At 41.8% G+C, this 14,532-nt stretch overlaps 1 protein-coding gene across 2 annotated transcripts in view; it reads right to left on the bottom strand.

Moving 5' to 3' along the window:
* The window catches only part of NUDT14 (nudix hydrolase 14), an 87,347-nt gene that overhangs the window by 21,208 nt on the left and 51,607 nt on the right, over positions 1 to 14,532 (bottom strand). For both annotated transcript variants that reach the window (XM_014598760.3, XM_019480012.2), the window contains one exon: positions 3,108 to 3,172. In XM_014598760.3, coding sequence (XP_014454246.1) covers positions 3,108 to 3,172 — 65 coding nt within the window. The remainder of the gene's footprint in view (positions 1 to 3,107; positions 3,173 to 14,532) is intronic.

A 14,532-nucleotide genomic window follows, 5' to 3' on the forward strand; every position in this document is an offset into this window, starting at 1 on the left:
ATTTGTAGTTTCTCATCTTCACACCCTTATTTTTAATATATTTTGATATTAGGGAAAAACACTATTACAAATTTACAAAATACCAAACAAAAAGTTTGCCACTGTATTTAATAATATTTTTGCACACTCTGCTTCTAGCACACCTTCAGAAGGAGGGCTAGAGATTGCTAAACTAGCCTACAGATTACAGCACTCTCCTGGCAGTTAGAAGATGTGGGTTTGAACCCCATCAGGGTATTGATGGTACTGAATATGGCTCTCCCACTTCCTGGGTGAGGGCTCTAACTAGTAGGGTATATTATAATAAGTGGGCAACCAACAGGACCAGAATCTCCTTCTCATCTTCTTAAAAAAACAAAAAGCAGCTAAAAGGCATGTTGTGAGGGGTCCAACCTAGTTGGCATGTGTAAGGTGTGCCAGAAACATGTATAATAAGAGATATTCTTCTGAGGTCCTAATGCTTTTCACAGGTTAAGCCAAAATTTTCCAGTCTGACCTGCCATTTGGACACTAGGCACTGATTACTGCTTTTGCAACATTTAGGAATGGCATGAAACTAGTCGCAAGGATTTATTGGGCTGCTGTTTAATGCCATTGTGGTGTGAAAATCAGTCTTTTGGGTATTGGTGGGCAATACATTTAGGACAGAAGTAGACACTTCATTTATTAAATTAGAGCAATTATTGAAGATAATGCTGAGATGCACACAGGCCCGGAGCAGCAGCCCTGATACAGCCATAGTGCTCCAAGAATATGGAGAGTTCACGATTAATCTTGATTAACAATCCAGGATTTAATCATGTTTTCTGAACTTTCAGCGTGGAAACTCCTGAATAACTTCCTTCCTGTGCAGCTGGGCCAAAGGCAAGACAGCTGAACAGGTGATACTATTACCCAAAACAAGCTCTCCGAGGTGACTGAAATGAAGAGGCTTGTTTAGTCTCCAAAGCAGAAGAATGGGAGACAGCAGTACAGATTTGGAGAGACTCCTGGAATTTAGCAGACTGGGAAAGAAACTAGTTTTGCTGTTTAAGCTTTCCATTTCTCATGTTTGCACCAATTCTCTGGGCACCTTGTGAAGCAGAACATGGCTTGTATGTCAAGTCTTTGGTGCTATTTATTTTGAGTCACTGGAACAACAAACAACCCACTAAAAGGCTGTTATACTTCACTGGAAAATCCTATGGCATATGTCTAGTGGTACTAATGCGAGTCTTTCCTATTTCATTCTATTTGGAAAGGCGTGGTCGGCCGCCTGCCGAAACAAACAACGCTTTGACTTTACTCCACGGAGGCGTCTTCAGAGAGCCATCGTGGAAATGACTGCAGGAGTCTTTCTTATCTTTGTTTTACCAGAAGGGTCAACTGGCCGGACTTGCTGGTCCATCTGAGAAGGGGCTAGTTCATCTGTCAAGCCACACGCACAATGGACACTCTTAGTAATTAAATGTGATGTGCCGTATCCCCTTTCTGTCGGCAGTCTGACAAGGGAATGCAGAGATTCTCAGCCCTTAATTTATGCATTGCTGTGTGCCACCAGGCAAGGGGCAATGGATCTGAACGGAATAAATGCTCTGGATGGCGTGGCAGTGGACAGTAGCTGTCATTGAATGTTTGACTGACCATTCACTCAACTTCCTGACCACATTCAAGACCCTCTCCAGTCTCTGAGATTATAGCACCAAAACAAACAGGCTTTTTGGGATCCCTACACTAAGCAGAAACTGACCCTCCCGGGGGGCCGCATAGCTGTGGTCTCTGCTTGGCTAGATAATGTATAGAATTCAACTTATTTAGTTTTCTCTGCTTTATTTGACTAGGGACAGCCTATTTTTATATCGACTTGGCTTATTGTTCTTCTCTTGATATAATAAACGTATTCTGAAAAAAAACAACCCCACATCTCTGACATTCATAATGGCAAAACTAATTTTATCGTACATTGCTCCTGATTCAAAGATAAAATGTGTCCATCTCTGCCTTGCATATTAAAAGGCTCATATGGAGAACTGAACTTTATGCCCTCAGCTCATGAGTACATTTCATACTCTGTCATTTGAAAAAAAAGGTGACATACAAGGATGTTTGCAGTTAAAGCTGCCTATGAACGTCTCAACGAGAGCAACAGCCGTACAAGCAGTTTGTATTTGGTTGGCAAATAAAAGACATAGGATTTTAAATACGCATATAAATAAACTCTGTTTCTTAGAATTGGCAAGAGTGTGCTGAATGAGTTCGAAATTGTAATAGGGCTGCCTTACACTGAACAGCTTGTCAATCTCTATCAGCAAGGGAGGATGGTAAGACGCTGCACCAGAAAGTTTCTAGCGAAATGGTCTTGAAACAGTCTCTTAGCAACAAGAGTAAAAAATCTTTTAGACATCTTAAAAATAAATAAATAAATGAATAAATGGATAAATAAAACAATATGCTCAGAATTATACATTTTATTTTTACCCTCCAAAAAAGTAAATATTGCCAGTAGTTATAACAACTGATACAAAAAGGTTGACATTAATTTAAATAGATTGCCTCTCAGACTAGAAATATACATTCTGTAATGAAGAAAGCCAATAATCCGCTATTACTTTGTGTCACAGAATAAAACAAACCTTCCCACATATTTATGCAACTTGTATCAATATTCCCCCTAAGTGTGACTCTTGCTTTCAATTTCCAAGTATATACAGCCTTGCTCTATATAAGATTTTTAAAAATCAGGATTGTAAAACCTCATGTTGCAAGGCATAAGTGGTCTGATAATCACAAGAGGTTAGGAAGAAACTTCCCATATAGGCAACTTATTCTGTAATTGCTTGGTATAGGGATATTTGCTAGTCCCCCATCCCCTGAGATGCTTGGCCATGGCTAAAGCCAAGGGCAGAATACTGGGCTAGCTGAATCACTGGTTTCATCTGGCAGCACAGTTCTTGTGCTTAAGAAGTCTGATCTACTGAATAGTGGGGCCAAAATAAAATGGAGTAGATATGAAACAATGATTTTATCACACGTATCAATAGAACCAACAACTTTTAATGGCTAAATCCTCGATAGTTTGTTTCATTTGAGAGCAAAAGTAAAGATTTAAAAAAAAAGAAAAAGATTACCTGGGCGGAACTGCTTCACCACAACAAAACACTGCCGGGAAGTGTTAAAGATCAAGATTGACACGCTAAGAGAGAGGGGAAAAGCACAGATTAATGCACTAGGTAGGATAAGTACACCATTATTACTTTTACACCTCATGAATTTTCACTATATAAATGTATATGAGGCGTATTATTAAAGCCGCTATTCCAAAAAGAGGACCCAAGCCAAACTCAATTGATTCCACTGGCTTTTGGCTCAGGTGTTTTGGATCACACCCCAGAAGTGAACTTATTCAAACATAAGTAATTTTTTCAGCAAATAAAAGACTTAGAATTTGGTTATTAAACATAACAAGAAGAAAAGCTTCTTCTAAAAGCACTAATGATTTCTGATATCAGGGGAGACGCGTTAGAATCACATCCCAGCACTTGGAAGAAAGACCATGATGTTAAGGGGCTTTGCATAGGCAGAGACCCTCCTGTTTGTGATCCTCTGATGAGTGAGGGCCTTAAAATAGGCACCACATCCTAAAATCAGCTTATGTACAAACTCAAATTAAAAGCAATTTTAGATGTTAAGATACCGTGTCTAAGATGGTGCCCATGTTTATTACCCTAACATCCTACCTGTTTTGTTTTGCCTAGTTTCATTATGCCATTGGTGAGTTCATTTATTATTATATATATCTGTTGTACAGGTTTTCAAAACAGTAAGATATATTGACAATGCCATATTTACAAGCTGCAGTCAAACTTTCAGCATTATTTGAATGAGAGATATGGTAGATATTCGTGCTTATGACTTGACTTAATCACAGTTTTTCACAGGGTGCTGACAAGGGTCTGGTGTCATTTTATGTTTATGAAAAACACCCACCATTCTTATTACAGCAGTGCATAAGGACTGATCAAGAGTAGGAAGTCCAGATGTTAACATTTTGCATTTATGGCAGCTACGCCCAAAGGTCTCTACTGGATATTTATGGCTCATGTCCCAGGAGATGTCATCTGCAGGAGATTTTACAGTGAGGCCTTTTTGAGTTATTATGTATTGAATGAATATTATTTTTAATTACAGATACAGAGATTCTGTAGTCCAATATTAGGGTATTTGCTAATAACGAGGGCATCTACATGAGATGCTTTACTGAACTGTCGACTAAATTGCATAGTAAGTTGTTACCATGTAACCGTGTGTAAGAGCTACTGCTCAGTAAATTAGTCTACTATGCAGTTAGCTAGTACCTGTAAATATAGGTACTAGATTACCCGTGTAGTAGTTACTGCACAGTAGTGCTCATGTAGACACTGACCAGGAGCAAATTTGTTTCTGATCAGCCAAAGCAGCAGGGGCCACAGGGGACAAGGAGCTCTCTGTCTCTGGTCCTGGTGCTGCTCAGCTTCCGGCTTCCCCCATGAACCAGGAGCCAATAAGCGCTGGGACTGGGAAGCTCTTTGGGCCCTGTTCTGGTGTGTAGCTGGCAGCTCTGGGGGGTGAGCAGGGGCTGAGACCCCTCCATGCCATGCAGAGCTGCTCCAGGGGGCAGGTGAGGACTGGGAACTCAAGCAGGGCAGCTGGCAGCAAGCCCTGTGCTCCCCAACCTGGTAGGAGTCTCATCAGCATCTGCCCCACATCCCACACCTGATGGGCATGGGGCCAGGAATGCTCTGCCCACTTCAGGGGAAGCTGTCTTTTGGCCTTGTGCACATCAGGTCCCCTCCCAATGTACATGGGGCCAGGAGTCAGATGCTGCTAAAGCCAGCAGAGCTCTCCTGGCCCTGTGGGCATTGGGACAGGTCCCATGCCCCTTACCAGGATCCAGGTGAGCACCAGGGGGAGCTGGGAGCTCCCCCTGGCTGCTGCAAGGGGACAGAGCAGGACAGGAGAAGCCCTGTACTGGGCTGCTCCCAACAGGGAGCAAGTGTAGACGGTGCTCCTGGGCATAGGTGTCACGTAAGGCGGCATGCGGGGGCATGTGCCCCCCCTGAAATTGGACCTCATCTGCTGGGGAGTGCCTCCTGGTGCCACCCCCCCCCCCCCCGAGAAGTGCCGGCAGCACTTCTGGTTTTGCCAGCAGCACTCCTGGTTTGCCACCAGCACTTCCAGGGTCGGTGATCGGCTGCTGGGGGACCCACCCCTCCCACAGAGCCAGGAGGCATCAGTCGCCCATGCTCCCAGGGGAAAGCTTACTGCACAGTATTTTATTAATGCGAATTAATAGCAGGCATAGAAGTGCCCAATGTGTACTAATGGAGGAACAGACCTTACGTCTGAAGCTGTAAAGGATTTTAGGTGTCTCAAGTTTTGTGCACTGTTCTTATAGGTTCCGTGGCCATCCTGTTTTACTGCTTGAAGTTTCTCTGATTTATGACGATTTTATCCCTATGAGAATAACATTATTTGACTGCTGTTCTAATGAGCTTCCTTTCTTTTGAGTCATGGCTACAAGACTGTGAAAAATCACCTGAAAAGCTGAGGCAGCCATCTAAAGTTCAAGGGGACTGCAGGGACTCCTTGAAGGATACACTTGCCTCCAAGATTGCCTTATGCCTCTAGTGAAGCCCAAGCTCTCTTTTACTTGGATTTTTTTAGTGCATCACATTTTAATAACTTGCATCAACTCATTAAAATGAATCAGCTATTAGACATTATTTTTCCTAGGAGTCAATCACTTGAGACTTTAATGGAACAGATGGGAAAACTAAAAAACAATCTGTCAAAATTAAGGAACAAGATCAAATTAAACTAGAACAGAGTAGTAGCAAGTTATTACAATTGTCTGCCTCTCACACCATCTTGAGACAGGAGGGTACAGAGACACTATAGAGCTGCAGAACTTTCTTTTAATTACTTTTCGTTTTCTCAGATGACAGACAAGTTTGAATATTAATTTACATTTTTTTTAAATGACAAAAGACAAGTGCTAATATTCCCTGATGGATTTTGAGAGCCACAAGCCAACAGGTTCAAACTGAGCTCTCAGAAATGAGTCTGTTATAAGAAAAGTGTGATCTGGTATTTTTTCTAACTCACCAAAATACCTTATCCATGACACTAGGAAATAGATTTTCATAGTTTTTCATAGTCTGTATCTTTTTACTTGTAAAATGCCTTATTTTGTTAAAGGACTAGGTAGTTGAAGAATCTATTAAATGGGGACAGATTTTCGAAGTGGATCTGCATAGATTAGTGGTTCTCAAACAGGGTACTGTGACAACCTGTCAGTGGTGCCCAACCACTGGTGATGCCACCATGGCTACAGCCGGATGAAACTTTCCTGTGCACCTTGGTTTCTAGCAGGTATATTACAGCCAAACCGGAGAAGTTGTGATGGAAGCTGGCACTCCTGCCTCCACTGGGTTTATCTAATAACCCTAATGCAGGCAAGAGCACAAACATCTGCCACAGCCCCTCCTGGTCCGGTCCAAGACACCTCCCAGAAACAGAAGGCATGGGGGACAATTCCATGTAGTTGTGACACCAGCAATAGAGGGATCTATCTCCAAGCTGTCACATCACCTCTGTCACTAGGTGGAACTGTCCTGCACACCTACTTCCAGGAGGAGTGCATGTAGCTGGACTGGGAAAGGCAGAGGCATGAAGGGTATACTTACCTGCTTATCAGATAAACCTGAAGTAGGCAGGCATGCATGTGTGTGCTGCAGCCCCTTCTGGTCTGGTTTTGCATGTGGCACAGCAGGCACTTTTAACTGGTGGTAGTGGCAGCATCCAGGTTGAGAAGCACTGAGGCAACACAACAGTGATTCTCAACCAGGGTGTCGCCAAATTCAAAAGTTATGGAGGATGCTCTGACTCAAAGAGTTGAGAACCACTGAACCAGATCATTCTCAGAGCCCAAAAACAGCCCCACTGCTTTCTGGTCTCCATGTGGGTGCAGTAGTGCAAATGCAAGATTCAGTTGCAAGATCTGGCCTGCTGAGTGCATAAAAATCCCTATTCTTTTTTAACTTCAAATCAGTCATTCATATACAATTTTTTAAAAAAAAAAACACCTTTGTTTTTTGTACAGGATATATGCAGCAGAACAGAAGTAATCTATTGCAAAGACAGCGCTGTACTTGTGTTTTAATGAGTGAGATATTCTAATGCATTCATGTGTGTGTTTGATATTTCAAGGAAATTTCTTAAAAGAGCATTAACAGCTAAAACTTAAAGCTATCTATACAAATCTAAATTTCCAAATGATAAATAAAAAGTAAAATAAATAAGAAAATGGAACATTCACAGCAAACCTTGGGAAAAATCTTTGGCATCATAATACACAAAAGATTAATCCAGCCCAAGGTTTATGTTATCAGAGCAACGACACAGAACCACAAGAACAGGAAAACAGTAGACTTTCCTTGGAATGTATGAGGCCTACACAGGAATTTAATCTGCCATTGACATCAAAGGCCTTAGCTTAACAATAGGCTTCATGTGCATGCATGCCAAAAAGATGCATAGGATTTATTTTTGTTGCAGCTCCTTTCCTGGAGAATTTAACAGTCATTCATGAGGAAAAGTTGTACCAGATGTACTAGGATGATGGTAGACCCAAGGCACTTTTAAAACACCAGTAGCTACAGAATGAGCGTATGGATAAAAAAAACAATGTTCTAGCTCACACTGCAGGTAAAGGCCCCAGGAGCAGAAAATTTCTCAGTGTTCCCCATGGTTCATTCCAGGAGTGGGCTATAGCTTGCTTCTACTCAGAATACTTGATCCACCAAGTATTATGGATCACTTTGGTTCTGAAAGGAGGCACAGTCCTTCCCCACGTTGTCCTCCCAATGAGTTTGATAATCCTGTTTTACACTGTTTTAACACCTTTTGTTATAATTATTTCAATAGCTTTTGTTCTAACTAATATTTAAACAAAGACATTAAATGTTTTAATTGTTTGAGATGGCTTAAACAGAAATGATTCTTTAATGGCAGAAGGAGGGACCAACTGACATCAAGGTTCTTTCCAGATGTATTTGTCTATGTGTCTAGTGAGAGGGTGGAGGTCCTTCAAAGAAGGCTCCCTGTACTTACTGGTTTCCTGAAAATGATCTGAGATCCTGTTTCATTTTTCCATAAATACATGTAAAACTGGTGGAAGATTTATCATACGTTAAGAATGAAAGGGTGTGTCTACATGCGCACTTTAATGAGCAGTAGCCTATTTTACTTTGCATTAGCGTGTCATGGCAAAAACCGTGCTAATACGCTAATGTGCAATAAAATTAGGCTATTGCATATTAAGCCTCACTAAAAAAAATGCGTGCTTTTGCTACTGCACTTTAGAGGTGCTAAATTCAATGTGCAGTTGCAAAAGCACATTAATGAATGTGCAGATGCACCCAAACATGCTTAATACTGTACCTTAGGTGTATCTTTGAAGGCAAGGCAATCTAAAATTTAATAACTGCAAACTCCAGCTGATGTGTACGTAATGTATAATACTAAAACAAAAGTATAACATGTGCCTAATATTAGGGCTTTATTATGGCATTTGTTCATAGAAAATTAAAATAAAATAACCAATACTTTCAGACCAGGAAGTAATACTTTTATAAAACTATTAACCAAATTTGCTTTGCAAAAGCCATGAGCATGTGTACTTCCAGATCTTCAGCAGGTATTTTTGGTATGGCCCCTTCTTTGGCAATCTTTTATGTTGATGATCTATCAGTTGTTGACCTGGGTTGCAGTTAATCCATAAGCAATTGCTAACCACTGCTAATTGTTTTCCATTAGATGAAAACAACATTTTAAAAGCCCTTGATGGATTAAGATTGTCCTATAATGCTCCCTAGCAATGGAAACCTTGCAAATGTTTTTATATATATATATATATATATATATATATATATAAAAACACACTAATAGTAGAGGAAAGAGCAAGATTCTCCTGACTTCCTGAAACGCAACAGGATTCCTCAGTCTGGAGACAAGGTTTTAAAAAAATAATCTTAGTTTAGTTCTATGCTATGCTAAGTAATTGATGAGGTAATTAAGACAAACATACTGATCTTCCTTTAACTCCAATTATTACCAGGGCAACTCAATATCACATACTGCAGAAATCTAGGATTATGTACAATTCTGATCAATACAGGACAGTGCACAGTAAATTACTCAAAAAAGCTGACCCAACATAAAAAGCAATAACTTCCTAGATGTTAACCTCAGGCACTAACATGCACATTACTAACCGGTTAAGAATCCGGTAGACTTTTGAACCGATTAAGAATGTGGTTCTTACATGTTGCTTACAAGTGACAAATATGACTATGGTAGTGGGGACTTTAGAGAGAATATATTACTCTGAACTTTATTTACAATCAGATTTTGAAGGCACTCACCTATTTTTGGTGAAAAAAGAGAAACAAATTATAAGAACTCAAAATGACAAGGAAAGAAATACAAAGATGGTGTGCAATGATAAGAGGGGAAGAAATGTTATCAGTCAGTATCAATGATTCTCACAAGATATCCAGTACTAAGAATTGTCTTGGTACAGTTAGAAGAAATAACCTAATACATCATGCAACCACAAAAATCCCTGTAGAAACAATCTTTTGTAGATTCAACCCTGTTGGAGAGCATGTGGATATAAAACAGACATGTGACATACATTTGCCAGGATGAGTTTGAAAGGAAACCTAAATAAGAGCAAAAAGATCAGATCAGAAAGGATCAGAAGGGGAAACTAGAATGTTTTAGTTTAGTTTAGTTTCAAATATTGAAATGCTAGAGCATAATCTGTTTTTTTTTTTTCAAATTTATAAGACTTTGGCTTTTTTTTTGCTCAGACTGGGCACATCTATACCAGCGCTTTATTGCACAGTAGACTAATTTACTGCTCAGGAAAGCGTCACCATCTATACATGAGCCACAATTACAGCACAGTAGATTAATTTACTCTGGCGTACAATAGTCCCCTCAGACACAAGTACTATCCAACAATGGAGTAAATTACTGCACTTAAACATACATGTAGACAGTGATGGTAGGATGTTTACTCTGGCTCAAATTGCAACAGTTTATTTATTCAGTCACATTAATCACATGTGTAGATGTGTCCACTGTGTTGAAAACTGGAACCAAAATTCTTCATGTTGTTCTCTTTATTGAGACCATTACTAAATCTGGCAATAAATAAATAAATAAAGGCTTTAAGAAGTAAGTTACAATGGTTGCATCTACATGGTCAATTAACCCAACGCAATAAACTCTGGTGCAGTTTGCGCTGGAGTTGGTTGCTCCTGGGTGCAGAATCTGCATACATGCCAAAGACAGCAGCAGTCTGAGTCAAGGTGGAGCAGCTCCTGCACTTTAGCACCCTCATGCCCCAGCCAGCTAAGACATCTGTGTTTCTGCTCAGTAAATGACTCTGCTGTAAGATAGTACTTTCGAGGCAGTACTATCTTATGACAGAGTTAATTAATTTACTGCACCCTAATACTGGAGCATGTGTAGACAGTAATGCTTTACTGCAGATCTAAGTAGTCAACTCCACAGGAAAGTGCATGTGTAGATGCACCCAGTGAGATAAAAGCAGATGAAGCAAAACTGTAATTTTACTGCTCGTGTAAGAAATGTCTCTATGTGCAATTACAAAGAAATTTCATTTCTTTTGAACTCTAATGCAATCCAAACAGAATTGTCACATCACATATTTTTCAAGGTGTGGACTTCAGAGAGGCTTATTCTACCTTGAACAAGAGATCCAAAAACTTTTTTGTGAACATGAAAGATTAGGCAATTGCATTCAGAGCTATTAACAATTTTTATGAAAAATATCTGTACCTGCTATTGAAATTTATACTGTAACATCTGAAGTGTTTTAATCAGCCAAGTACCTAGTATCTTAAGCCACGGAAAACATGGTCCCTTAATTTTCAGAACAGACAGTGTAATAAAGCTGCAGCCTTTGATTATCCTCCAGTGCAACTCCTTCAGTTTCCCAGAGCTTTAACTATAATACAGATAGTCCCAAGATTAAATGTTTGTTCTTGCACATTCTTTATTGGTTAATTTAAGTCTTCCTTCAAAGCATTTTACATTTTACAAAGGCCAACACAATCCACATGGCTGCTTAAAATGCAGCCTACCACAAAAGCAAAGCTATAAGCTCCTGACAAAAACATTCAGCCTTTCATACTAATCACAGTTAAGGTGGATTTGGCAAAAGATAATTAGAGGGGTCTAAGAGGCTTCTGTATTATGATGAAATTTCCAAGTTATTTTTCAATACAATTTAAACACATTTAGTATTAAGTAAACTCTGCATAAAGTGATAAGACAAGTACATTTAAGAAAACAAACATTACTTTTGGAAAAAAATCAAAAGGAAGATTTGTCTCTTTGTAAATCTAACTGCCACAGGAAGTTGCTCATGACACCATAAAACAGGAAGCATATGTTTGGTTAATCACCAGGTTAGTGGGAGAATGAATTGTAGCCATTATTTAAGATGTGTTAACAACTTCATGTACATATCCTTTTGAAATATACTCTAATATAGTACCTACTGGTAAAGCTCCAAGTTGGTCACCATTTCTTTAATCAGTCTAGCAAAGAATAAGGCACAGCAAAACTTTCTGAAAGAAATAACGGCTTTCCACCACCCAATTCCCATGTAATAAAGGAAAAAAATATGCTGTAAATTCAACAACAGAAATGAGACATCAAGTTTGCTTACTTATAATCGTGTAGTACAGGGCTGTTCAACTTCAGGGCAGTTCAGGGCCACTGTCTAGGACCAGTTACCATATGTCCAGGTTTTCCTGGACATGTCCTCTTTTTGAATTCTCTGATTTCCATCCAGGCAGTTTTTTGAAATCTGAACCAATGTCCGGGATTTTGCTCTGTTCTGCTGATGGGAGCAGGGAGAGGGCTATTGGAGGCAGGGGATACTGCGTACATGTGAGTGCGCACGTGCATGTGACCAGCATGCAGCCAGGGAAAGTGGTAGGAGCAGTTTCAGCAGATGGATGCAGGTAAGTCTATGGGGAGTGGGTTTGGAGGGCCAGGGCTTGAGGACTGTCGGGGCGGGGGGTGTGGAAGGGATGTATGCAAGGGGGGGCGGGGGGCAATGCCTGGTGGCAATGGGGGAAGCTGTCCGGGTGCTGGGGCTGTGGCAGGGTGCGGGGGCAGTGCCTGCCTCTCCAGTGGGGGAAGAGGACAGGTGGGACCCTTTGGGGGCAGCAGGGAGCTCCATGCCTGGATTGGCGGTACCGGTACCTATACTTGTAGGGGTGGGGCAGCCAGGAGATGCTGTGGGGTAGGGACGTGGGGCATGGCCAGGCCGGCTGGCACCGCACAGGAGCCCCAGCCCAGGGCAGGGGGTACCACAGGCCTCCTCTCTTCTTCCCTCCTGCCCACACTGGGGTCAGACTAGCTTTGTTGCCATCTGCACAAATCAGAGTCGCCGCTCTCTGGCCCGGTTGGGATGGGTGCAGCTGGGGTTCCCTGCCAGCAGGGCTGGGTGAAGCAGGGGGCTGCAGGTCAGGAGTGAAGAGCACCAGCAGGGATGGGGGACTGTAAGTCAGGAGTGAGGGGCACTAGAATGGCCTGGGGAGGGGTAGGGGACTGTGGGTCAGGAGTGAGGAGCAGCAGCAGGGATGGGGCGGGGCTGTGGGTTGGGAGTGAGGTGTTTCCCTGACAGGTGTCTTCTTTTTTGGAACTGGAAATATAGTAACCCTAGTCTAGGGGCTGAATGCTGCCCTATTCTGGGCTCTCCCCCACTGTGCCCCAAATTGCATGTACAGTATGGACAGTCCAGCTCCCTCTCCCCAACTCCCTGCGGCGCACAGGTAGCCTAACTCCCTCCCTCTTGGGTATGCATGCTGTTTGGCTCCTCCCCCTCCTGGCCACATGTGCTGTGTGGGCAGCCCAGCCCCCACCCTCTCACAGAGCAAGCAGCCTGGCTCCCCCCTGCCAACTCGCAGCATCCCCCACCCTATCCTGGCCAGATATCCATCTGCAGTGTGTGTAGCATGGCTCCTGCCTCTTGTGTAAGCTTGAGTGGTCCAGCCTCCTTCCCCACCATGCACCAGCACCTCAGTACCCTCCCACTGCACCATGTGGTTGGGAGATAGGGGAGACCCAGGAGCAGGGGCAGGAAGTACCAGCCAAAGGAGGGTGAGGGAGTCTGAAGAACAGGGCTGCTGTGGTAGAAGGAGAGGCAGTGGCAGCTATGTCAGGAGCCTGAGGCCACATGCTAAACTTTTGAGAGCCAAGAATTGGACAACCCTGGCATACTGTGTGTGTCATACCTTAGCTCATATACCAGGGTACCCTTGGAAATGAGACACTGCATATTACTGAGTCCAGCAGGAGGCAACAAAAATGTTTAGGAGGCTGGGGCACGTGACTTCTAAGGAAAGGCAGATAGATATGGGCTTATTTAGTCTACAGAAGAGAAGACCAAAGGGGGATTTAACAGCAGCCTTCAACTACCTGAAGGGGGGTTTGAAAGAAGATGGGGCTGGACTGTTCTCAGTGGTGGCAGAAGAAGGAGCAATGGGTTCAAGTTGCAGTAAGGGAAGTTTAGGTTAGATATTAGGAAAAAATTTCTCATAAGGAAAGTAGTAAAGCACTGGAACGGGTTACCCGGAGAGGTGGTGGAAGCTTCATCCTTGGAGGATTTTAAGACCCAGCTAGACAAAGCCTTGGTTGGGATGACAGCTGGGGATAGCCCTTCTTTCAGCACAGGGTTGGACCTGAGGTCCCTTCCAACCCTCATTTTCTATGGCTTTCCTGGGATTCTATTGATAAAATATTTGAGTACATAAATGCAAGTTTTAGTCTAACTGTTTTCATCTGGATTCAGTAAAACTTGTTGGGGGTTGTCTGTAAATGATACTGGTCTTTCACCCCCCCTTCTTAATTATTTGTGAAATCACTCTATTTTACAAACTGTCTAACATAAGAAGTCTGGTTTTTGAAACTTATTCATCAAAATGGCAAAGATAAAGTTTCAAAGCAATACTAGATTCTAAGATGGGGAAAGGAAACTAAACAATTCAAGACAACATATACCAGTTAGAGAACATGATTTAACCATCTTTCACATGCATAAACAATCAACTACTATTTTTTAGAAAAATAGTCAAACTTCCTTCAGCTATAATTATTTAACCTCATTACCCAAACTGAGGAACAAATGAGAATAAGGAGTGAAGATCAAAATTTCTTAAACTGTAACTATGATTATCTATCCATGATACATATATGACTACAACAGTCTCATTTTTTCTCCTTTTTGGATGCTGTTCCCAGATAAAAGTCAGATTTTTGCACATCTGAGCTTAAGAACATCTTCAGACCTTTCTAGCCTAAGCCTTACAAATGCCAAATGCAATCCAGGGTCCACACTCTCACCAGATCATGCCTAAACTTTAGGGCATATCCTCAAGATGAATCTAGGACCTGACCCAAAGCTAC

The sequence above is a fragment of the Alligator mississippiensis genome, chromosome 2 (genome assembly GCF_030867095.1).
Source record: "Alligator mississippiensis isolate rAllMis1 chromosome 2, rAllMis1, whole genome shotgun sequence".
Classification (NCBI taxonomy): domain Eukaryota; kingdom Metazoa; phylum Chordata; order Crocodylia; family Alligatoridae; genus Alligator; species Alligator mississippiensis.